Genomic DNA, 27569 nt, shown 5'->3' with positions numbered 1-27569 from the left:
CATCATCAATTCCCCCCTCATTAGTTGTTATGTTCTCTGTTCTTGATGATCTCAAATTCCTATGCTGTTGCAAAGGGGGGTCCTCTACAATAACAAATAAAAGAGTTAAATTAAAAATAATTTATTATAATTGTTACAAGTATTTAATTATTTTAAATAACATAACTGTGGCGCTCTTTACCTGATCTGACCACATCATTTTGTTTGGACTCAATGTCAACACGGTCATGAACATTGACCCCTCGATCCTCTACAACTGCTATACAAAATGTTACTTTAATCCAAACACCAATTGCAATTACATATAAAAAATTTAATAGCAAATGTATACCTCCACCACTGGGATGCACATCATGCGAACCTTCGGCAATTACAGATTGTGTAGAAGGATTGTCAGGCTGCATTCCAACATCCTACGCATTTTTATCATTGCTTGCTTAAAACAGATATACTCACTTTATATTGGAACTTAACATCAAATAGACTAATTGGTAAAGTATTCAAATTGAAATAAATTTCATTTAGCTTATTTACCTGTGGCTCAGATGCATCATTATTAGAACCTTCCACACTAATTTCAGCTCATAGCCATTCAACCATGGCTCTATAGCCTTGTTGGAAGCCAATTCTCTTATCCTCTTCTGTGAGGCATCTCTTGAACTCTAAGCATTGCATTTTTGCATGGTATGGTGAATTTTACTTGCATTATTTCATCAACCAATGGAGGGTAGTTAAAATATCAACAGCAAATCATCTATATCCATCACAATATAATAGGAGAAAAATTGAGCAGTTTTGATGGAGCAATCTACTATATAAATGTTGTGTGTTTGTATGCTTTTCTTGTACCAACATATTTTCTCCAAATTCTTAAGTTGGGTAAGAGTTAGTTCAGCTCTTTGGAAATAAAAATGGCTACAAGTGCTGCTGCATTCCCTCATTCTTTCAATCACTACCTTTATTCTCAACTATTGGAGGAAAATTCAATCTCAACCATGGCCTCCATTTGTGAGATTTCTTCATATGAGGATTTTGTGAATGAAGAGAAAAGTAAAATATTAGTGATTGGAGCCACTGGTTATATTGGTCGCTTTGTTGCTCTTGCAACTGTAAATGCAGGCCATTCTACCTATGCTCTCATTAGACCCATCACTGCCCATGATTCTGCCAAAGAAAAGTGCCTCCATGAATTGAAAGATTCTGGTGTTAACATTGTCTATGTATGTCACTAGCTCTATTCATAACTAAGATTTTGTGGTAGATATGCATGGCACAGTTGTAAAGTGTATGTACTTGTTTAAAATATTGATTTTACAGACTATAGATTGTTTTGATTCGTCATATAGGTTTAGAATATATGATTAAGCTTTGCTTGTTTGTTCATGGTAACTACTATTGCAGCTATTTGCTAAATTGTTAGATAGCGGTCATCTCACAAATAATCATGTTTGACTGTCTTGTTGTGAAGTTGGGTATTTAGAAATTATGTTAAGAAGGGGTGTTCGGTCAGTGATCTCCTTATCAATGAGTCTAATTTGGTTGGGATCATGAGCTATATTATAGTTGTAAAAATTTGTGTTGTAATGGGTTTTATTAATGTCTACATGTTCTGTAATGGGTCTTATTAATGTGCATGTATATTATAATGGGTGTTCTGCAGGGAGATTTAAGTGATCATAATTCAATGGTAAAGGCCATGCAAGGCATTGATATTGTTATTTCAATTGTGGGCGGTGGTCAACTTACAGATCAGCTTAAGATTGTAGATGCCATTAAAGAAATTGGCACTATTAAGGTCAGAACATAGGACCCTAACATTATTACCATGAATGCTTGTTAACTGTAATAGACTTAAGAATTGTTGAACTTTGATGCAGAGGTTTCTTCCTTTGAAATTTGGGCATGATATAGACAGAGCCAATCCAATAGAACAAGGGCTAAGCTTTTACAAAGAAAGGAGAGTTGTTAGGAGGGCAATTGAGGCATCCAACATTCCATACACTTACATCTGCTACAATTCTATTGCTGGGTGGCCTTACTTTTATCATGCCCATCCCTCTGAGCTTGCTCCTCCCCAAGATCAGTTTGAAATCTATGGAGATGGAAACATCAAGGGTGAGATTTTAAATAATGTCATATTAGTACATGAAGGAATCTTCACTAATCTAGATTGCAAAGTCTGACTTCAATTGTTGAATTTTTTATATTGAATATGAAAATCCACTACTATTATTATATTCTATTGACCTATTTATAATTGATGAGCTAATTAAGGGAGTCCTAGCATTTCCCATCACATTATATAAAAAATTTGATAGAATTTTTCATTTACTAATACTTACAACTCTTGCTTGAAGTTTCAAAAAACCACCAGAGCCGAGCTTGTGTGTCCCATGCTTTTCTAGTCTTGCCTTTGTTGCCTTTGATGTGTCAGGCAATCTATGAAAAGTTTGAAATATGTTAGATAGTATAAATATAGAGGTTAATTAGTACATAATTAGATTCTCAACAGTATCACATACCTTGATGTACTCTCCACTGGTGTAATATTATTTTTCTTGTCAGCTTTATACTTTCCATCCAAAATCAGAGCCTGCGACTCAGCCTCAAGAACATAGGGCGAACGCTCATACCTAGGGTTATCCCGTAAATTTTTTCTATAATAGTCCCTAATATACTTCAAACATAAACCAACTTTTTCAAGGAGCTTGTTTCTCTCGAATGCACGAGGTCCAAAGAGTTGGTTCATTCTCTCTATAAGATCATCCTTCAACGGTTTGCGTTGGTTATTCCACCTTTTAGGTAAAAAAAAACATGTTAGACTCATAAATGAAGTGAAGCTACCTTTAATATATATAGTTCAAGAAATGGATGAAAAGGAAAACTATTATAGCAATGATATGAAATCAAAATAGTGGTTTGGGGTTTTAGTTAGGATATGATGTTCCACCAGGTACGCATGGTGGCCCCGAATATTCGCAAACACTCATCACCAAGTTTTCTCCAAAAAAGATCATTCCCTACAAAACAATCATGGGATCATTAGTCGATGAAGAGTGATCAAAAAATAAATTACTATTATATCACTATAGAATAATAATAACTTTAAAGTACCTAGAACTTTGGCTACTTTTAATGGAATGCCTTCATCGTCACTGATGATCAATGTGACATCCTTCACCGTTCCCGTACTAGGAACATAGGAACATCTAGGAAATGATGTTGCAGCTCCTATTGCAAAAAGTTTCATAAGTTTCATAAGTCTTTGTCACGAAGTATAAAAGAACAAATGAGAATAGATGTTAAAAAGTTGTAAAAAAAAAACTGTTTGTTGCTGTCATAAGAGAGAAAAAGAGGGATTTGTGTACTAGCAGATGGTGCAACAATCGATGCCTGTAACTTGTGTGTTGCTGACTCAGCAGTTGAAAAGAGATTTGTGGTTGTCCTGGATGGAGGCGGCTTCATCATAGGATTCAATTGATGTGAAGCTGAAGAATAAAATTGTTAGAGCATGCATAAATATAGAACGCGTGGACTAGCATGGACAAGATTGTTAGAGCATTAAAAAAAGGATTGTTCGAGCATGTATTGTCAATGATTATGATCATTCCTATATATATTCAGTAGAAAACAGAAGTGGGGAATGGAACATGCGATCTACCTGAACCACCTGTAGCACCCTCATCATGGGAACGGGGCTCGAAATCATGCAAAAAACTCTGTAAAGACAACGCATCCATATTTTAATTAATGCCATAAAAGAGCATAACATAAAAACCATTATTGAACTCTTGTTATAATTAAAAATTTCATTAATACTTACTTTTAAGGTTTCAGAGGTGTGCATCAATTCAGCTCCCCTTTCTCTTATTTCCTGAATAGTAGGCTTTATGGTTGCCAAACGTAAAATTTCTCTACCAATTTTCTTTAGCAACTTTTTAGTCGAAACGATCGAGTCATCGGTGTCTACTAAATCACTATAAAAAGGATCCTCCTCAGGGGGGGCTGCTGATTAGGGACTGTAGGTTCCTTTCCCTCCCTACGACCACTAGCCCTCTGTGACAACAATAGTATTATTATTATCAAAATTACTCCAAAACAATGAAGAAAACAACATTAAAAAATTAACATTTTGCTTCTATCTAGTTTGCACAATTACAATGAGTTTTACTTGCTCGTGTGTAGATGAGTCGAGAACATCGCCAGCATCCCCTCCGGGTGGTTGCTCCATATTGTGCCCCTGTGTCAAAGATCAAGTATAAAAATGTTAGCAAAAAATTTATTGACTAAATGGTATGTTGGAGTCATTGATTAGAAGTTGGTTTAATAGTATGTACCACCCCCATGATAGTAGCCTCGTTTGTATCTATGCGGTTCAAATTGTAATCAATAAGAAGCTCTTCCCCTACACGTATTGATTTTATCGCACAGATGAATACACGATTTCCCTCGCGCGCCTCAAATATGCAATTGGGTTGCTTTATAGTTGACCCAGGTCGTGTACTATTTATAAAACCCACAATATTCCCTGTTGCTTTTGGCCTTCCATCAATGTATATAGCCACACTTTTACTTTGATTATTGTCTTGTTGTTGTATATAATTTTCCGAGAGGACATACCTACGCATAATTTTTTATATTTAACAATATGCATCCAACTTTTGTAATCGTAACATGGTCCAACATACTCCATCAATTCAGAAACTTTGTTGTAAGACACCTTTATGCCATCCATAGAAAATAGGCCCAAACCATGTAGTGATGATGGTGCTATGCGATATATCCTCTCGTTAACACAAAAATCAGTGTTTATTGGAGGAAGTTCCTTGGGTACCCAATGGGTACCTCAAGGGCACCTCAATGTTGCCTTCTATCTCATCATCATAAGAACATGACCCCCCTTGAGCAAGGAAAAATTTCATGTGTTTATTGAATTTCCTTCTAGTCCTTTGACCTCTAGTTAATCTCCTTGTTCTAGATAAACTGCATGTCTCACTTTCCTCTTCTATTCCTATATTTCCCTCACTCGAGGAAGACACTTCTGACAAATACCTATTCATTGTTACCTGCAAATGGGAGAGATCTTAGAAGACATCAATCTTACTATTGATAAGTGTATTAAATAGACTGTCTATAAGGAGTATTGACTTATACCTGTCGATCCATGAGACTGTGCAGGATGCTCCTGAAAGGGGTTCAGTTCCTGCAAATGTAATTCAATTATCGTGAGCATAATCACATCATAATCATAATCACATCCATCATTAGCATCACATAAAATTTAAAAACATTAAAAGGTACACAATAAAAAACTTAAATCAGGCTCACATTACAAGCCTACTAGGGAAGTAGGCCTAGTGAAGGGCTAAAACTGGGTTTTTGTATCAGCTGATGAGTTGAGGGCTTAGTCACCTTGGGGACATGCTATTTGAAGTTTTTTGATGTGTGTGGAGGTGGAGGAAACACCTAGTTAAGGTGAAGTCAAGTTTGGTGCCTATTGAGGCATTGTGAGCATTTGATAGTTTGTTGATTAGATTGCTTGGATGAATCTATTGGATGGATTGAGGGACATTCATGGGATTATTCCAAATATGTAGAACCTAAGGTGGCATAAGGATTTGGTGTGCACTCTGATAGGTTATGGAGTTGGCTTGGATCAAGGAGAGGGATCTTATGAAGATGCTTGGTTGGTGTTGTGAGAACACTATGGAAGTCCCTCTTGTTATGAATGATTGCAAGACCACCTAGGGTCTCTACATCACCTAAAGAGGCATAATTATTAACCAACAAATTGGGTAAGCACTTATATTATGTTTTCCCTATGATATTCTAGGTACAACTCCCTTTTATAGATATTTAATGAATTCCCTTTTCTAAACTAAACACTTACAAATGCTTTTGACCTGAAAGAAAATAAGGCTGAATACATTCACACATCAATATGTGTTTTAAATAGTTTTATTTAATTAATTTAGATTAATAGTTAATTTAGATTAGCAGTATTCTATTTGTAGTTGAAACTTGTAGCTTTTAAATAGATAATGAATAAACTATGTAACCATATATATAAGACAAAAATATTTCTATCAAGAAATGAATATTAAATAGATTAAGGATTGATGGCATACCTCTAAATTCCATCATCATCATCCTCATCATCGTCTTCATCATCATCGTCCTCGTCATCATCATCACCATCGTCATCATCATTATCCTCGCCATCGTCGTCATCGTCATCGTTGTCGTCATCATCAACATCATCATCAACATCAACATCATCTTCATCATCATCATCAGTAGGAGCATCATCGTCATCATCTTCTTCTTCTTCTTCATGAAAATTTGTGTCAGGAACATCATCCAATAACTGTCGATCGTGATCACCATCTACATCATCTTCTACTTCTTCGGTATCTTCTTCTTCCATCGCATTATACTTTATTGGCCCTCCTCTCGGTTCATGTCTAACAAAAAATGACCAACCCAGTTTATGTGGAACCTCTGAGTAAAATACCTGCTCACATTGGCTTGGAAGAACAAAAGGCTCATCCCCAACTGGCTCAAATGACCTTGTATTATCCATTGTAAATCCATTATCATGTTCAATAACAGTTCTATCAGGATCATTTGGATTAAGTCGTAGCCTGTACCATTTGACAATGAAGAGTACTAATTTGAAGGAACTAAAGTCACACTCAAGTATCTCATCCAAAATGCCATAGTATTGATTTTCAGACTCTTGAGGATGTAAGTCATTTCTAGATGAAATATTAGTCACTTGAAAGATTGCAGTTATTCCTGAATCACAAGTTTTCTTCGTGTCATCCAACACTTTGACGCAAAATTTCTTACCATTACAGAACATAGCCTTGTGGTGTTTAACCTACAATAATATGTGAAACATATCAAAATTATTGTATCGTGAGTTGATAAACATACGGGTGATTAATAAATTTGTACATACCTGGAAATCTCTTGAACCACGTGCTAAATCTATTTCCCTTTGCATAACATTGGAATCTCCATTACGATGAGCTTCTTTAACCAATGAAGATACACCTTCCCATGTTAATGTGCGACCAGAATGTTGAAATCGTTCAATCCATACCGTCATCCAATCAAGATTATTTGCAATATACAAATGTAGTGCATCCCACTCTCGAGCAGCTGTACAAAAAAAAAAAAGACAACTTACAACCGATTTATTTTGAAGATTAAGAAATAATTTATTACAATAACATCTTATAATTTATTACCTCTCACTTTCCTCAATGTACCTTTCCCCATCAAGTACTCCCCTTCTAATTTTTCAAAAGGCTCGAGATCCCAAATGTGATCTACATGGATATTTGATGCAAACTTAAGAAGATATTCAGTAATGTACACCATAGTCTGGTATACCATATATCCCTCTACCATAGAACCCTCAGGATGTGCTCTTTGTCAGACCAAAGCCTTCAAAGATTTCAAATGCCTCTCAACCATCCACATTGACCTAGTGTGTACAGGTCCACACAATTCAATCTCCTCAACTAGGTGTATGAGGTAGTGTTCCTGTGCATTGAAAAAAGTTGGAGGTAGACACTTTTGCATTTCACACAGTAAATGAGGAAATCTTCTCTTCCAATAGTTGATATCTTCTTTATGGATTTCTTTAGATGACAACCACCTACATTAAGAGATTCAAGTCACAAAAAATATATAGATATGAGACTTTACAAAATAATATACAATAGATTACATAGCAAGAAAAACAAATTGTGAATATAATAAATATATACAACAAATTGAACAGATATTACTACTTATTTCATATATTTTCCAAGGTCGTATATCACTTGTTTGATGTTATTGTTGAAGTGCTCTGGGAGAGATAGAGGAAGCACGTACTACAGTAATTATAAACCAATCATTTCATTATTTTCTAACATAACATAATGAACAGTACACATAGTTTATGAATATATTGTAAATACAGAAGAACATAAGTTACCTTGACGAAAGTATGTCAATCATGCGTTTTGAGCCCTGGCCCAAATTCACTTTTTTTTTACATGAGATTTTTTATGTTCGCAGCAAATCCTATGGGAAATTGAATTTTTCGTATGACTTCTTTTATGGCATCACTTTGCTGCTCCATTAATAACCATGGAAGGGCACTTATATTAATCTGATCTCTGTTGCTATTTGAGTGAATGAAATTTTTCAATGCATGATTGGATTCATGTATGTCATTACAAATTTTGACAATTTTTTCTTTGTCACGCCTTCCATCCAATATTTTCCACAATGTCTCTGTTATATTCTTTCCAATATGCATAGTATCAAACAAATGCACAATTTGCAAGTGCTCGTAGTAGGGCAACCTACTAAATTGTCTGGGATAGCTTTTTAGTCCCTTTGGAAGGTTGTCAGTATTGCCTTGACGACCTTCACAATCATCAATTACACAATTAGTCAACAAAAATCACAATAGAAATATATAAATTACAAACATAAACCATTAGGTGGAACGGCATTACCTCGACGATTAATTCTATTATATTCCAACTTCCATAGGCAAGGTGTCATTCTTCGTGGCTTTGATGTAGTCTCTTCTTTCCCATTGAAAAGAGGTTTTTCTGTACTTCGATACTTATGATTCCTATGGAGGAAGTGTCTACACTCATCAAACACCTGCTTTCCTAAACTTTTTGAATGACGAGATTTCATCTTTGGACCACAAACTGGACATGCAAATTTTCCCTTTGTTTGAAGACCTACAAGATAATGATGTAATTGGATTATTAAATATGTTGATTTTTATAATTAGAATTATTGTGCGCAACTTGAATTCACTATAACATACCACAAAAATGTGTTAGCCCTGGGGCATCATGTATTGTCCATGCAAGTATTGCATGGAATTGAAATTGTCTTTGTCCTATTGGTCTAGACACGTCATACATAGTGACACCATTCCATAACTCCACCAACTCGTCGATAAGAGGCTCAATATATACATTCATATCTTTTACTTGATATTTACCTACTTGAATGAACAGTAACATTACATAATTATTGTGACCATTTTACTGCAAGATTTGTAAGTACATGTAAATTAATAACTATCAAATGATAAGATACCTGGAACAATCATTGCCAACATAATGTGCTCCCTCTTTGTTGACATCCACGGAGGAATTTTATTGTTGATAACAAAAATAGGCCACACCGAGTAAACAAATCTCATCTCTCCAAATGGATTGACACCGTCCACTACCAATGAAAGCCTGAGATTATGAGGTTCTTCTTTGAAGTGTTGCCACTTTTCCTCTATGTGCATAAATGTTGAACCATCCATAGGGATTCGAATAATGTCATCTCGACTTCTATTGCGTGCATGATAATCCATAAATTGAGCCAAGCTACTACACCTGAATAATTGTCGCATCTGTGGAATAATGGGGATGTAACGAAGAACCTTTTGAGGCACCTTTTTTATTAGTCGATCTGTTCGATATCTACTCGTATGACATACAGGGCATTGTGTTGCAAATTCATGTTCTTTATAATATATAATATGATCATTGGGACAAGCATGTATTGCTTCATACTCCATTCCAATATCTTTCATAACAACAGTTAATTCTCGATATGAGCGAGGTAGAATATTTGATGATGGTAACAGAAACTTGCCTATCAATCTACAAAAAAAAATATAAGTTGTTAATATGAACAATATTAGTGGTACATTATTCACCCTTCATTAACTATAAATACATATATGACATACCTTAACATACGTGACATTGTTATGTTGGATAAACCATTCATAACCTTCAAGTTCAACAACAACAATACAGTAAAGAGAAGAGTTGTTTGGGAGTCTTTGTATAGGGGCTCGTATGCCTTCTGAAGTAGAGGTACATCGAGGCTATCATCATCATCATGGTCAGATACACTTGGACTAGATGTGTCATGGATCAATGTATTCATACCATCCTCTTCAATTGTGTTTTATGGCACATGATCGTCATCTTCCATGGGATCATTATCTTCACCTTGGATATTTGCACCTCCATGTTCCTCTACTTCGAAAACCATATTCTTCGGATTGTTGTGGTTCATATCATGTACTTCCCTGGGAAGATCAACCTATATAAAATTGATTAACATAAATAAACCATGATCATCAACTCATCATCAAGTGATTTCATATGTATATAAATTGTTAAAATGATATAATGAACAACTTACCAGTGGATGATAGGCATGCCCCCCTTCAATGTGACCATTCTCCCTACAATGTCTCTTAACTATTTTGATTAGCAGTCTTCTATAGTTTAAGCCCTTACAAATATTGCAAGGACAATAACATTTTCCATCACCTTTTCTTTTCAAGTTAGACCACAATCTAGCGATTGTCTCCCTGTTTTGTTCTTCACTTATATTATTTGACATGATCGTTCTTTGCAGGAAGCAAAAATCAGGCTATGAAAACTTCGGTCTACAACTTTTACAAACTAAGCAAAACTGTCAAAAGTACACAAATCTTCTTAGACCTAGCTCAATACTTTAATATTTTAAAAATACTTTCTTTGACTTTATTCCTAAGATTATTTGTAAAACTTTGACCAACCGCCTGAAGGTCTTATTTCAAGAGACCTTACAACATTAAGCCACTAAAAGCAATTTCAAAACATATAAGCTAAAAGTCTAGTTAAAATATACATTAGAATAATAAAAAAACAATTTTCATACTCGAGCGTGTGGCTATAACTCGTGCAACGGCCTTCTTGCTTAGCTGTAGAAGCTCTCCAGCAATCAAATTATACAAACTACAAGGCCTAACAAAAATTTCAAAATAGATAAGCTACAAGTCTAGTTAAAATATACATTAGATTAGATTCAACAATAGCAAGCAATGTTATTCAGAATTAGATTCAACAAACCTTAGCAGTGTAAATAGCTATCTCCTCTAAACTGGACTCCAGACACGAGGGGGCATTCACATACTCTTCCCCTAAAGGTATCCTGAAGAACAAAAGCCACTATTCTTGAGTTTGTGAATTGCACCTCGAGATGAATGAAGCTTAAAAGGAATGAAAATTGTTTTCATACATTTAAATCAGGATGTAATATTTATTCATAAGTATATACCTTGCAAGCACTTAAAATTGTTGTTATATGTGTTGCGGGAAAAGAAGAAGTTTATACTTATGTGTATAGATGCACTTCCTGTATGCAATCCAAAGCTCGAATGTTATCAAGTGTGTCCAATGATGGGGAGAGACCTCCGTGCAAGTAGAAGATTTGCAATGAAACAAAAGAAAAGAAAATTTTCTTATAGTAAGAACAAGTTTGTTGTGTTGCATAGGGTACCAACAAAATAGTGTATAATATCTTTTTCTTTACCTGGCTTTCAATTCAGCATGAGAGCCTTTAATAGAAAAGTCAAGTTGATAACATATTTAACAAGAGCTGCAGGGTAGGATAGTTCCTGCGTAAGTCCAAGAAAATGTGTGAGGATTGACATAGATTTGCGTTAAGTCCAAGAAGATGTGTGAGCATTGACATAGATTTTGTGAACATTTTCTATGTAATGAAGATTTTACTGCAAATGGAATGAACCTAGGGGTCGATTGGTAAACTAATTATTTGTATCAAATGGTGTAAAATTGAAACTAAAACCATTTCAACTGGCCATGCCACTCATGGACTGTTCCTCCATATGTTATAATACTTTCATCATGTATCACAAATATGAAATAGAATATGTAGCACACTGAAATAAAGCATTAAAAGATAGTGTCTAAATGTAATTAAATATATGGAACTGGTTATAAGAATCTGTACAAATCAATCGGAATGGGTTGAAATCAATGCATCTTACTTCAGCATTTCATGTAACATAGCCAAATCCAAAAGAAATCTCGCAAACAAACTACCTGAGGTTTATAACCTGTATCTTCCAATATCTAATGGCTCCTTATAGGCGTTAATACAAAGAAGCCAACTGTCAAAAACTGTGGCAGTGATAAACATTTTGAAAAATAAAATTGTATTAGGTATAAATAAAAAACAGTGAAGAATGGTGTAGACTTTTAGCCAGAAGATAACATAGTGAAAATTGATGAGCTCTTTGTTATCACCCACCTCAAAGAAACGTGCATATCAACTCCAAGTGTCAAATTTCAGCTATAAGTGCAACAATGCAAGTGCAACAATATGTGTGTTGAAAATATCATTTTTTCTTGATTGATTCATGATAGTTCGATAATTTATGAATCTTTTGGTTTTCCTTTTTTTTACTAAGAAGATTTTTACTACTATGGTAGATAGTAGGAAACCATTGCAAACTTTTGTTTACATAAAATATAATGCCATGATCAATAATGTTACAGGCTCTTTTAAAAAGAGAGAATTACAATTAACTCTTGAAATGAGATGGCCTATTACAATTAACTTTATCAATGTGCTGGACTATTAAAATTTTGATTGGAATTACATGATATAACAATGCACTTGCAGTCTGGTCTATTGAAAATTGACCACTGTTTCCAAAAGAATATGTTGCATTTTATTCCATTACACAGAATATGATACTGCAAGCATGCATTCCCTTCCAAAAACCGCACTGTATTATGGTTATGGCACACAACTCAGGAATTTGACTTCAATTCTTTTGGCATCTTTGCTGCTCTTGTAGAAAAAAATGATATTGCAAATATATAACCATGCAGCTCAAGGAAAAATTGTAAACCTGCTATATTATAAAACCCGTTGCAACCATACAAACTCAACAAGAGAATCATCCATAGGACAATGCAAGGTTCTTGTGCCTCCTACCAACATTCCTTAGAGTGAACTAAAGTAATAATGAACTCAGATCACCTTGAAAAAAGAAGCAACTAGGTTACCCCCAAATTTTCTCAACAATTGGGTTGCTGCCATCAAGCAAACCCATAGTTAAAGAAAGCGATCAGAGCAATTAGTTGAAAAATCTACCTGAATGTAATATATTATATTCCCAAATAGGGATAATAGAAACATAAATATTTCCAAAAATAGGGCACTGAAAAATCTGAAAATTTACTTGTAAATAAGAAATTTAACAACCAACTCAAATTTATAATTAGATTTATTGATCTTATTTTTCTGCTAGAACAAATAATCACTGAACTTGGGAAAGTGCAGAAAATCCCTTTAATTCTACTCAAAAATTTTAGAAATGGATTACATTGATTTCCTCTTATTGTCCTTAGATAAAGATGATTAAAATATGTAGATAAAGATACAAAATTCTCAGTGTTGATCTTCAAACCTTATCCGTTCTCAGAAAAACTTTCAAACCACCTTATCAAACTCCCCATAAATTAGTGTCAGGTCTGATAATCTCGTCCTTTTTCTTGCTATCCTCAATGATGGTCAGAAGTATGAAGATACCTTTCTGTAGGAAGCTCAAATCTGAACTTGTAACTCTGAATTTACATCTTAATCATTGTCCCTATGAAGATACCTTGCTGTAGGTAGTCCAAATCTGAACTTACAACTCTGAAGTTACCTCTTGATCCTCCCCAAACCTAGTAAATAATTGCAGCCCTAAAATATGATGTACCAGGGTTTTATAAACCAAAGCTTTTACACAGTATCACCCCATTCTTACTAGGGGGAATCCTAGATATCCCTTTGAACCCAGGGATACTCAAGGGTGTTAGACCATAAGCCAAGATTGCAGCAGAAATAGCTAACAAACTCATAGCATAACATAATGAGGTCTAAAAGAACCCTAGAGAGCTATATGATAAATCCTAAAGAGATGAATCAACCTCTGCAATGTTCCCTTTCTCAAGTAGTATATTGTATTTATTAACAAATAACAATAATAAATTTGGAAGACAAAAATAAGGGTATGTGTGTAGCCGAGTTGCTGTGAAGTCTAATGTTCCTGGTCTATGCATCAACACCGATTTGATTCTCTAGATGTATCACAAGCCCTTTTAAAGGGCACATTTGTAGCCGAGTTGGTGCGAAGGCAAGTCATGAGGCATAGTGTTAGGCTAATGTTCCTAAGACTACGCATCAAATATGTTTCGATTCTCACCTGGTTAACCACAAAACCTTTTAATGGCGCACGTGTAGCCAAGTTGGTCTGAAGGCAGGTCGTGAGTCATAGTTTTAGGCTAATGATCTCAATGCTACACATCAACTCTGGTTTGATTCTCATGTGGTTTACCACAAACCCTTTTTTGAGCCCGGATGTGTAGTGGAGTTCACTTGGACTTTGGGTTTGCTCCCAATTGGTCTCAGGTTTGACTCAGGCTCAGTATCTACTGATGGATCTGAATTATGGGCAGCTTGGTACATCTGCAGGGATTAGTCTCACCATAGCTTGCCATGTAGCAAGAAATCTATGTTGTTGTGCCTTCAAGTGGGGATACCTGAAGGCATCTAAGTATCATGTTATTGTGAAGTCTCTGAAGAGACAAAATTGGTAAGGGTTGGAAAGACAATTTTAAAAGTAATCCTGAAGGCTGCATCTTTTTGCAAGTGAGTTCTGATATTTCGAATAATGTAAGTGTTGAGAACTGATTTACCCTAACTAAAATATTTGTGAATTTATCATCTATTGAGCAGAAATCAGTGATATTGTTACTTGATATGATATTGATTGATTAATAAGTGTCAGCTCTGTTGACTATAAGCTGTCTCAAGGAAGAGCTCAAAGATTTTGTTTTGTTTTGTCATGGAATCGATTTCATATGAATTTGTTATGATTGTCTGAGGATTATCTTGGAGTGTCGTGAGACATTAATGATAAAAGGTTATACTTCTGGCTAAGAAGTAGCAGCAAATATTTGTGCCTTGACAATAGAGAATGCAAAGTTGAGGATAATTACTAATCCTACAGATTGAATACAAGTCAGGCTATGAGATATTATAGTGAAACTATTATAAAAGAGTGGCATTATATCAGTTATTAGAATTATGCCAATAAATGAAAAGAGTTTTTGATAGAGGAACAATGGATAAAAGAAATATGATATTAAGCGACTAAAACATGGAAACACTGAAAAACATGGAGAACAAAAGAGTAATGGGTTTATTTGTCTTACACCTTGCCGATGCGCGTCTCTGCCCGACCCTCTGCGTGTATCATTTGATGTAGTTAAATATTTGATTCTTTAAATGGAAGATCTAATTTTGTACTATCTTTGGTATATATTTTTCCTTTTTGAGATTGAGAAGGTGTAGTTTTTGAATGCTTATGATCTTAGATATATATTTTTACCAAAGGAAGGATTACAATTTCTAGGAAATTCCTAGAAACAGAATTCCTTGTCATCTTAGAAGTTCAAAAATATTTGGACACGTCATTTTCATGGTGCTGCTCAAAAGTAAAATTATCTTAAGTAGATCTATATTGCAGAAACAAAATATTAAATAGTCATCTCTAGACTGTAGAAACTATTGGGCCCAACATTTTGCATTGGGGTGGTGGTTAGATAATATTCATACCTTGCTATATTGGTAATTTATGTGTTTCATTATTCTTACTGGTTATATATTGCCTTTATTATGAAAATTCAATTTAACCAATTAGAATATGATTGTAGGTGAGTCCATGTACAGAAAGAGCAGTTCTAGATCAGTTATCTAGTTACTTCAGAGAATGACTTGCAAGCTATCCATCAACTGCTAGTGAAGATGAAAGAGTGGTAAGAATTTGTTCCCTTCATGTTGGGAATAACTATATCCTTATACTTTTTCAACCAACATATGTTTCAAAGTGATTTTTTACAACATATTTGCACTGCATCAGCTTGTAGACCCAAGTACGGACCCCAAAAGGCAGGTGGCAACACGGTTGGTATGAATAGAGAAAAAAATGCTTAACACGTGCCTAGAAGCAGTTAATGAAATTATTGATCAATTACCCAATCTTGTTGTAGCTCCACGTCCCAGTCCATACAGTCCCACATTGTAATGAAAATTTCATTTGGGGTCTAAGTTGGAAGATTATCTCTTGGTTGAGGCCATTCTGTAAGTATTTGATGTTTAAATCTACTGTATGCCATTCTGTAAGTATTTGATGTTTAAATCTGTTGTATGCCTGATGTCATGTAGCTTTTTACATAATGTAGGTCTTCTTGGAATGAAAATTTCTCAATTATTATTTTCAAAATTCGTTATTAGTATATTCTCGTAGGTCTGATATATCTTATTAGATATCAATTATGCAGAATATATACTTTAACCGACATGCAGATTCATGTTTTAAGCGAAGCTGTGCGGTGGATATTATTGTATGATTGCATCTTAAATGTCAAAAATTAGAGGGCTTCCTGTACAGGTCTAATTTTTAACTTGCACACCGAAGTTCATGGCAATATATTGAGATGTGATGGCACTTTTCTACAGCCTGAAATTAGTAGCACGTGAAAGCAATAATGAATGGTGATGATACACTAAAATATTGAAGTGCGAAGTGTCAGAATCAACAATATTCATGACTGAGGGAAGAGAGCAATAGTTTGTCATATTAAAAATAGTGACAAAATTTGTCTATTCAAGTTAGTGTTGGGTTGAGGTGTTTGTAACATTGTACAGTTTGAATAATATCTTAATAATGCCATGTTATCTTGTTTATGGATTTTCCATATTGCTTTAAAGGCTATAAGACACGTTTTGGTTTTTGAGCATAAAAATAAAAATTAACAATTTTATTCAAACTGCAAGTTTCTTACATATATTTTTTGGAAAAGACATTTTCTTTCTCCCTTTGACTGAGACAATGATGTTGGGAATCTGTAAATCTGTAAAGTAACTACTAATTACTCAAAATAATTAGATCCCATTTCTCCAAGGGCCAACACCATGACATCCCTTTCTACTGCCCATAGCATTATTTGTCCTTTTGCAAATATACAAACTAGGATCCACCTCCCTTAGGCTTTTACAAGCTCAATATTATGGAGTGTCCAAAAGTAATTCAGGGCGGGCAAGAATAATGAACACCATAGGAGGTTGCTTTGAATGAGTTGTGGTAACCTTTTTCCAAGTGATCCACACTAAAATGATTGTGGAAGCCTCTTAATATAGGTTCACAGAAATGTGAGGCTAAAGAATGAAAGACCTTCCTATTGAAGTAGATTCCCTCTCCATTCTTTGAGGCTAGCAATTTCCATAATAAAGAGGATGAGGAAATGAAAGTTTTTGATTTTATGGGTAAAATATGTTTTCAAGGGGCCCTGAAACCTTTTGGAAAGCCAGACATTGAACACAAAAATAATAGCAAAAGAGTAGGCAAAAGAACTATGATATTAAGCGACTAAGACATGGAAACACTGAAAAACATGGAGAACAAAGGAGTAATGGGTTTATTTGTCTTACACCTTGCCGATGCGCGTCTCTACCCGACCCTCTGAGTGCCTCAAGTTTGCCTTACACCTTGCTGAAGTGATCTCCCGCGCGCGCGCCTTTCCTTTCAGAAGAACCCTATGTCGCGCAATTTCATTCAAATGAGGGTTTTTGGCTTTTTTTTTCTCTTATATCCTGCTGGCATCACAATTGCGACGTCTATCGTTACAATTGCGACGACATCGGGCTAAAATTGGAAAAAAAAAAGCCAAAACCACATTACCTTTTCTTGTCGTCACAAATTAACATCGCAAATTGACCCCTAATGTATTAGTGCCTTCTTATTCCTGGAGGGTTTTTGGGTTACCAATTTCTAGTGTTATGAGTTGTTGATGCATGTTTTAGTTTCATGTTTACTTGATGTATATGCATGCATGCAATTTGCTTTCAGTTAAAAGTTTTATTGGTTAAAGTGTGATACTTCTGATTCACCCCCCCCCCCCCCCCCTCATAAGTATTATTTCCATATTTGAATATTCCAACAGTTAGAACACATTTTTTATTGCAATCAATCAACACTTAACAAAAGAATGGTCAATGAAAAGGGGATCGAGGAATGTGATTCATATAATTTGGGTACCAATGAAGATCCTAAAATGATAAGGGTTGGCAAGGCATGCAACGCATAGGAAAGGGAAGATACGCTCAAATTGCTTACAGAGTATAAGGATGTCATTGCTTGGAGCTATGAAGAGCTCAAAACATATGATCCTAAAATCATTATGCATGACATTATATCAAAACTAGATGCCAAACTTTTTGTCAAATGCAAATACCTGTTAATCCTATTATTCGACCACTGATAATGAAGGAAGTCAAGAAGTTGCTTGATGCCAAGATCATTTTCTCCTTTCGCCATTCTACGTGAGTGGCTAACTTGGGTCCTATGTGGAAAAAGACTGGAGAGATTCATCTTTGTATGGATTTTTGTAACCTGAACCTTGCATCTCTAAAGGACAACTACCCTTTGCCCTCACTAGATGAGGTTCTACAAATTGTCAATGGTTCCCAGATGATTTCTTTCTTAGGTGGATATTCAGGATATAATCAGGTAATGGTTGATGAAGAGGATAGGCTAAAGATGACCTTCATGACCAAATGGGGGACTTTTTTCTTAAATAAGAATGCCTTCTAGCTTGATTAATGTAGGGGCTACATTTCAACAAGCTGTGGATGAAGATTTTAAAGGACTAATAAACAAGTGTATAGTCATCTACATGGATGATTTAACTATTTTCTCAAAGGATCGAAGCACTAACATTGTTGATTTAAGATAGGTATTCAATAGATGTTGTAAATATGGCATATCACTCAACCCCAAGAACTGTTCATTTGGGGTTACCATAGGAAAGCTCCTTAGCCATATCATCTTTAAAGTTAGAATATCCATTGATCCTAATAGAGTCAAAGCTATTATAAAGTTGGAACCTCCTCACAATCGAAAGGAACTTAAGTATTTCTTTAGGAAGATAAACTTCATGCAAAAATTCATAAGTAGATTTGTAGAGATAGTTCACCCCCTTAATGATTTACTCAAACAGGAGCAAAAATAGAATGGCTTTTGGAGATTAAGAAATCATTTTGCGATATCAAAGTGGCCATTTCCATGGCCCAAGTACTAGTGAGTCTGGATTATGGACTACCTTTCAAAATATACTCTTTTGCTTCAGAACATTCATGCATTAAGATTCTTATGCAGAAGAAAGAAAAAGAAAATGAAAGGCCCGTTGCCTTTATGATTTGCCCTCTGAAAAATGTTGTGTTAAATTATTATAGCCTTGATAAAAAATCCTTTGCTTTAATCAAAGTGGTAAAGAAATTTTGCCATTATATACTAAGGAGCAAGGTATATGCGATTGTGCTTGATCCTGCAATTAAAACATTCCTGATGCAAAAATGAACTAGGTGAAAGGCAAGGGAAATGGATGGCAATCCTTCAAGAATTTGACTTAAAAATTCAACCCATGAAGTTGGTAAAAGGCTAAGAATTATCAAAAATGATAGTGGATAACTAAATCGAGGATAAAGGGAAATTCAAATTTGACGGTGAAATAGAGTTGGAAGATTAGAGGAAGATTATAGTATCTCAAGTTGATGTTGACCAAGGTATAATAACAAATTTTTAGTACCAGGATATTATTTACTATCTCTTACAAAATTAGTACCCCAATTGGATGAATAATTCACAGTGTAGGGGACTCAAAAATGAAGTGTGAATCCTACATGCTACATAATAGAAAATTATACAAAAGGAACTACGAAGGGATTTACCTAAAATGCTTGGGATGTGAAGAAGAAAAAGAAGTCTTGGAACAGTTTCACAATAAATATGGTACAGGACATGGTTCAGCAGAGGCTATGACCCATATGATTTTAAGGTCAAGTTATTTTTGGCCCATAATTTTCAAGGATACTTTTGAATATTTGCATACTTACCACATTTTTTAGACAAGTGCTAACAAATAAAGACATCTTGCAATGCCATTACAACCAATATTTGAGGTACACCCCTTTGCAAAGTGGGGGCTAGATTTAATTGGTCCAGTGAACCCACCATCATAACTAGACATAACTTTTTTCTCATAGCTACTGATTATTGTATGCAATGGACAAAAGTTGAGACATTTAGAAATTGAATGGAAAAGTTTGTTACAAACTTCTTGGAAGAACACACCATTACCAAATTTGGGATGTCATTCTTTCTAGTGAGCAATAATGGATCATATTTTACATTGGTATTCCTTACTCAATGGGCGTTGGAAAATCAGGTTATTATCAAGTTCTTTTCAAATTATTATCCACAAGGAAATGGTGTGGTTGAATCTACAAATAAGAACTTGATAATCGTAGAAAGACATTTATTGAAGGAAAATCCTAAAGATTGGCATACTAAAAAATCCTAAAGATTGGCATACTCTATGGACAAATCAAGTCAAGGTCAAGAATGCTTTGGGGACATCTTCATATCTTCTCATCTATGAACAAGAGCCAATATTCCCACTTAACCTCATGATTCTTGTTTTGAAATTCATGAGTGGGTACATTGAAGATGTTGATAGGGTTCAGATCAGACTAATGAATCTTTTGGAGATGGAAGAGAAATGAACAGCTACTTTGGAACATATGGTGAAACATCAAATTTTCATTAAGAGGTAGTTCAACAAGAGGGCCATGATAAAATATTTCAGAATATTTGACCTTGTTCTACTCTAAGACAAGGCAAAAGAAAAGTCAGGTAGGCACACTAAGTTTCAACATTTGTGGATTGGTCCTTATCAAATTGCCTGAAACCTTGGAGTTGATCCTAGATTAACTTTTTAAGAGAGGAGATTGAAAGGATTCCTGTTATTAAGCATGTGCAAAATGACAGCTCAACAGAAAGCATGGAAAATTTGATGCTCTTTAGTTAGGACCATTTGTGATATCTGGAAAGGCAAGGGAACACTCATTCTTTTTGTAGGACACTGATGGGAATATAAAAGAATTTCTCATTCATGCCCAATATCTTAAACTTTTTTCCTTTTAAAATGGCATGTCATTTTTGTATATTATTAGAATAGGATTTATTTTATTTTATTTTCTTTATTTCTTGTTTCTTATTGGTCATTAGGGATAGTTGGATTCTCATCATATTTAGATGACTATGCATCTCCAAAAAGAGCCACTGATGGAGCTTCATAAAATTTATTCTCCATAAGAAAACCATTCCTCATTTTCATGCTTTGGGATAGACAAATTTGTGATTTAACAATTTTTTAGAGTATTGGATATGCAGTAAAATGGAGGTTTCAATCTTGCAATTTTGGAAACAAAATATATTTTTCTTCCTTGATTTTGCAATTTTTCTGAACAACAAATATTAATTCTCTAATTTCACAATTTTTCTAAGCATCAAACTTTGATATTTCGATTTTACAATCTCAATCAATGCTAAAAGTCAGTGTATTGATTTTGCAATTTCACATCAAAATGGTTTCTCCTATCTGACCTCACTATTTCATAATTGGTAATTTTCTAGCATACCTATTTTATGATTTTGCGTGAGGAAGAATTATTCAGAGCCTTAATTGTGAAGATCGATATTTGAGGAAATATTTCTTCAGTACCATGACAAGACATGCACATTAAAAAGATAAGTATATTTTATTTTGTCTTAAATCAACACTAAAATAGATATGATAATTTATTTATGTTTGCACATGTGAATAGTTGGTCTAATTTAATGCATTTACTAACCATTGTTTAGAAGAACATTATAAGATCGATTCAATTGTAACATTCTCGTAGTGTAATTTTTTTTGTACTATGTTTGTGCAAATCTAAAGATTCCTCACCGTGAGATTACCAATTCAAGTTTTCAATGTAGAGGAAGAGACACAACCAGATGTGCAACTAGATTTGATGTTGACAAAAGAAGACCAATTGGATGTTCTCAATAGTATGTATGTTGCTTCTTTGGTACTACAAACAAGTTATGCTAACTACATCAGTGATAATAATGAATTGGAACTTGGGGGTGACAGAGCCAAGGTCCATTCCATCCTTGTAGATTTTGAGGACCTTCGTAGAAACTATCTTTTTGAAGAAATTCTTGATATGATATGAGAATTGTAGTTTTGTTTTAAGCTTCTTTAAGCTCTGTGATTATAAATGTTGGTGAATGGTTGCAATTAGTTATTAGTTCATTTCCTCTTCATAAAGGTCTAAAGCTTTTTGCACCCTTTTGTTTTCTATAAGAAAGGGTACCAAGACCTTGATTAGATAAAGAATACAAGATAAATATACATATAAGAAAATACAAATGACATTTATCAAAATGTTTATATCCAGCATAGGGTAGAAACTACAACCACTCATAGTGCAATTGTACTTATTTTCTTAAATCAATAAAAGTACTTTGTTTCTTTTCTAAAGATTGGGAATTGATCATTGATATTGATGCTTTTTAATTATCTTCTTGGGTTTATATTGGCATTGACAAATTGAAATTGGGGAGAATCCTTGATAAACATAAATTATATGTGGTTTATGTATAATTGGTCTTCATTCCTAAAGTTAAACACAATTTAACTAGAGTTTTATGACTTCAAGTTCTTCGTCGAACAATTGATGGTAATGCGTCTATCTCCAAGTGGCTTGATATTAACAACAAATATTATTATTGACTCTATTCTTCCAATGTAAAATGACTAGTCTTTTATTCCAAGGAAAAAGTACAATTCTGTGGAAGGTAATATTCTTTGTCTTACTCATTTGCATGCATATTTTTTCCCATTACTCAATATATATTCAAAACATCACAATTTGATCTCTCCTTGAGAAAATGCTTTCCCACTCAAGAGTATCAATTATAAGTCTTCACTAGCAATTTATCTCCTCTATAAGAGTTGAGATAGAAGGTACAACCACTTAGGATTTGTAGAGCCTAAAGTGTGGAGGTTGAGTGATTATATTTCAACCTTCTTCATAGATCACAATTGTGTTGATTTCCTAGCATCAAATAGGAAATGATTGTAGGATTTAAACAAAAATTCTTAGAAAAAATAAGAACATCTCAAACTTTCAAAATTTCTATCAGAAGTCAGCCTTAGATTCCAATTCTCTAAACTTTTAAATGCAATTGTTACTTGGTAAACAAATTATTTACTAGGGTAGTATAAAACTTGGTTATTACTAACTTGTTTGGGAAATATTGTATTTGCCTTTTAATTTTCCAAACACTTAGGCAATACTGTAGTCACTCAATGAATACAATCTCCCCTCATTAAACTTTTCACTCGGTTAAGCTTGTGTTCTTCAATACATTGCAATAATATATGATTGCAAAATAATCAAACCAATATTACATTATCATTGCCCAACTCATTCAAGTACCTATTAAATACCTTACATATCAATACTCTATTTATCATACTTTCTTCAATTCCTCTTCAACAATCAAATCATGTTCATCAATCCAATGATATTGTACTCTACTGAGTTAGCATAATGTCTAGCTAGCTAAGACTTTGACATCAATGACAACATAACAACTAATATGACTCTCTTATATACATTCATAGCATCACCTATTACATTATTAGTTGGGGCTAACAATCTCCCCATTTGGCATTGATGGAAACACATAACATATGATTTTACATTACAAAACATTACACAAGATAATCAAATGTATGTATTGTCATAGTATAACTTTTTAGCTCTATGTCTTCATTTTTAGTATCTTTAGCAACAACAACTTTAACATATTCAATATTCCCCCCCTTATATGATCTCTTATTCTAGGTCCAATATTCAATCTCATCTTCATCTATGTTTGTTTCCTACTCTTTGGGTAATCTCCTCTCATCATTATTTCTCTCCATATCATCTACTTCTTTATTTAATCTCTCCCTTTGACTATATTTTCCTTATGATCTCCTGATACACTTCTCCTCCTTTTAAGTAATCATCTCCCCCTTTGATTACTCTCTCCTCCTTTGACAAAAATTCCAAAGGTCATTTTAAATTTCATTATGAAACTTACAAAACCTTTTAGTTATCCTTGTACATTGCTTGTACTGATCTCATCAATTCCATCATAGTTGTATCATCTTAAAATGGAATCACTTCCATGTTAAGAGTTTATCCCTTCGAGTAAGTTGTCTGGGGTCATGTTAAGCACCTTGAATAGGTCTGTGCATAGATCTAGCTATTTTCCCCCATTCTGCTTCTCTCTCTCTCTCTCTCTCTCTCTCTCTCTCTCTCTCTCTCTCTCTCTCTCTCTCTCTCTCTCTCTCTCTCTCTCTCTCTCTCTCTCTCTCTCTCTCTCTCTCTCTCTATTTCCAGCCTATTTCTGACAACTTTCTCTGTGAAATTGAGGACTTTGACTTTCTAGTTCAAGGAAAAAATTTTAGGTAAAGGTTGACCTTGACCCTAACCTAGATCAAGGATGACCTCAACCTTGACCTAGGGTAGGGTTGACCTTGTCCTTGACCCCAGGTCCAATTTTCAAGTTTGGGAGTTTCAGGATATCAAGGTTCAGAAAGTTTCATTTTCCCACTTCTTGGTTGCCTATTTCAAGTTTCAAAATGGTGGACTCTTAAATTTAATTTAATCTAGGAGGTAAATTGGGATTTAATGCTCCTATGTCAGCCTTCTCTAGAAGTTTGTGCCCTAGATCTCTATGTAAGGAAGCCTTCTTCTCTCATTTTGACATCTATGATTTATCCACCTATTATGAAATTTAGGCACACAAGAGATATTGGAAAAACCATTATTTTATGAAGTTAGGATCTACTATCTATTAAGCATTCAAGTGTTCAAGTGTTCAAGCATCCAATGCATCAAGGAGGTCTATTGTTAGATATTGAAGGATTCAATCTCTATGGAGCCCTCTTGTTGAAGATTTCTCCATCCACATTCATCCAAGGCATTTTCTATGCAAATATCCATTCAAGATTGGTGTTGAAGATATAATTACATTGATTTGAGACATTCTACATACATTTCTACATTCATTTGGAGCATCTATACTTGTGGATTCAAGGATTTGAATCCTCTGCAAGGATTTCAATATAAGCAAGGTGAATTATTTCATTTACTTTGTTTATTCATATTGCAATTTAAATTGCATTTCAAGGTTGATTCCAAACTAGGTTTTGACCAAGGCAAACCCCCCCATCCAAACAAAAAAAACATTTTTTCTTGCATATACAAGTGTGTAATGAAACATTGAAGTGCAGATTTGGATACCCTTTTCGTCAAACTTGCAGGATCCATGAATAGAAATTTTGTCAAAGCAGTGTAGCTCAAGGTTGACTTTTTGGAGCACAATTGTTCCTTGAGGTAAGATTGTGTCCCTCTATCTAGGTCAAGGTCAACCTGCATTCAAAACGACAAATGTTTTATGGGTTTTCTTCATTTTGACATTTCTAGCCTCGAATAGGTTGCAGAATTCTCGGGAACTGCACAGAGACATTAGAAATCAGTATTTTCTAGATTTATCCCACTCTAAGGTTAGTATTTATCTTCTATTCATTTTAGATTTCAAGTACTTACTTTTCCATAGCAAGATTATAGGATCTCCTCCTTTCTCCCTATTTTCCATAACTTGATCCATTTGTGCACTGATCACTTCCTTGTGGTTAATCAATGTGGATCATTCCTTTTCGGAATTTGGGTTGAGGATAGGTCTTATTTTCACCCTATTGTGAACCTGACACACTTACCCTCTTTTCTTTTGTCAAATTAGATGCCTTGTTGTGTTTTGTAGTGTTACATTTCATATTTGTTAGGTCTTTTCTTGCATTAAGATTAGATTTCATTTATGCTCTTGCATTTTAAAATTTTAAAATTAAAAAAATTACAAAATCTCTTTCAAATTATAAAAAAAATTATGCTTTGTGTTTTCTTAGATTAGTTCATTTGCATTGCATTGGTTTATGAGCTTTATTACTTATAGTCCTACTTCTACTCTTCTGGTTACATAAAGTCGTAGACTTATGAGCATCTTTAAGCTTGAGTCTGCTTCTCCTTTCCTTATGATCCTAGATGAGAATTCAATTCTTCCTGATTCTAATCCTATTATGGAGAAAAACTCTTCTCACTCATCTCATGATGAGGATGATGCTATAAGAGTTCCCCCTGAACAAGTCCAAGAACTTTTTAATGAACTTGATAAAATGGGTAATTGGCTTATTCAAGAAAACCATAATCAAGATTCTATTCAAGCTATAGAAGCTCTTAAGAAAGTTCTTCATGATAGTGATCAAGGTGTTAGTCTCTTTCATGGTATTACACACTGCATTCCAATGTTAAAACTTTAGCTCAAGAAGCTCAAGATCTAGGATTATTTCCTCATGTCACTAGTGTAGAACCTTCTTCTATTCCTTTCCCTAGTGTTCCTACCTATAATCCTTCTTTGGTGACTGTGAAGATTCCCTCTATTCATATGAGTGTTCCTTCTATGTCTCTTCCTACATCACAACCTTCTTATCATAATGTTCCTTTTACTTATTCCAATCCTCTACCAACTATAGTTCCTAGTGTTCCTCCAGTTGTGTCTTCTATTCATGTAGCTTCATACACTTTTCCTAGTATTTCTAATGTTTTTGGTTCTCCTATTTCTTCTAATGATTCAACAATTATCAATTTGGCTCAAACTGTGTCATCTTTACATCAACAACTTGCTACCTTAACTCAAAACAAGTTTAGTATTCCTACTTGTGATATGGGAAGTCCTTTGTCTCAAAATGTATTTCATAATCTCAATCCTTAGAAAGCCAATATGCCTCATCTTGAGAATTACAATGGTAAGGGAGACCCTATTCGTCATGTTAAAATATTTCAAATCCTTTGTAGTAATTATGCTCATGATCATAGGATTTTAGCCAAGTTGTTTGTTCAAACTTTTCATGATAAGACTTTACAATAGTTTTTTCCCTTGAAACCTTATTCTATTTATTCATTTCCTCAACTTGTTAATGCTTTTATTCAAAAATTTCAAAACAACATTGGCCTACAAGTGTCTTTGATTGATTTGATGTATTTTAAACAAAGTTCTAAGGAAACATTGACTAAATTTATTGGTAGATTTAAGCATTTGCATGCTCAAATTTCTTACCATGTTCTTGATATTGATATTGAATGTATATTTATTTCAAATTTGCAAAAGGGTATTAGAGATAAGATTTTGCTTACTGAATTTAGCTCCTTTCAACAACTCTGTACAATACTTCATCATTATCAATTACAAGTGAGTCAATTTGAGAGCACCACTCCAATGGCTCCTGTTCCTGTTGAAAAAAGTGATGTTTCTCCTAATCCAAATAAAATAAATTCAACAACTATGTCAAGATAAACAAGCAAGTAAATGCAGTTACTGATCAAGTTGTTGTTGCATCTCACAATGCCACTTCTGTCTCCACTGCTTTTTGATTAAATCATACCTTCAATCCTCTTTATGAATCTTTGCATTTTATTATGAATAGGTTCTTAACTACTACTATGATTACTTTACCTCATATTTGACCTCTTTAACTTGCTACGATGGCTTCTAAATCTTTTGATCCTAAAGCCTTTTGTATATATCATCATCAGAATGGCTATGGTACTGAGAAATGTTATTCTTTAAAACATAAGGTTCAAGACTTAATTGATTCTAATGCCTTATCTATTGATAATTT

The 27569-nt window shown here is 34.3% G+C and overlaps 1 protein-coding gene across 1 annotated transcript; it reads left to right on the top strand.

Moving 5' to 3' along the window:
- Positions 1-911: 911 nt before the first annotated feature.
- Positions 912-14480, top strand: LOC149534756 (leucoanthocyanidin reductase-like). Its single transcript, XM_089806069.1, has 4 exons — positions 912-1220; positions 1661-1795; positions 1878-2115; positions 14293-14480. Exons 1-4 carry the CDS (start codon positions 912-914, stop codon positions 14478-14480), a joined length of 870 nt encoding a protein of 289 aa, XP_089662195.1.
- The last annotated feature ends 13089 nt before the right edge of the window (positions 14481-27569 follow it).

Source organism: Cupressus sempervirens, chromosome 10 (genome assembly GCF_028749045.1).
Source record: "Cupressus sempervirens isolate cs-2001-9-10 chromosome 10, ASM2874904v1, whole genome shotgun sequence".
NCBI lineage: Eukaryota > Viridiplantae > Streptophyta > Pinopsida > Cupressales > Cupressaceae > Cupressus > Cupressus sempervirens.
Note: the sequence above shows the minus strand (reverse complement) of the source record. Positions and strands in the feature narration are given on the sequence as shown.

What these genes read in the sequence shown, in the direction of transcription:
- LOC149534756 (XM_089806069.1), top strand. Translation starts at nt 912, where the DNA reads ATGGCTACAAGTGCTGCTGCATTCCCTCATTCTTTCAATCACTACCTT. An exon ending in AAGAAATTGGCACTATTAAG is followed by an intron (nt 1,796 to 1,877) that starts GTCAGAACATAG and finishes ACTTTGATGCAG; the next exon opens with AGGTTTCTTCCTTTGAAATT. An exon ending in TGGAGATGGAAACATCAAGG is followed by an intron (nt 2,116 to 14,292) that starts GTGAGATTTTAA and finishes AATTGGTCTCAG; the next exon opens with GTTTGACTCAGGCTCAGTAT.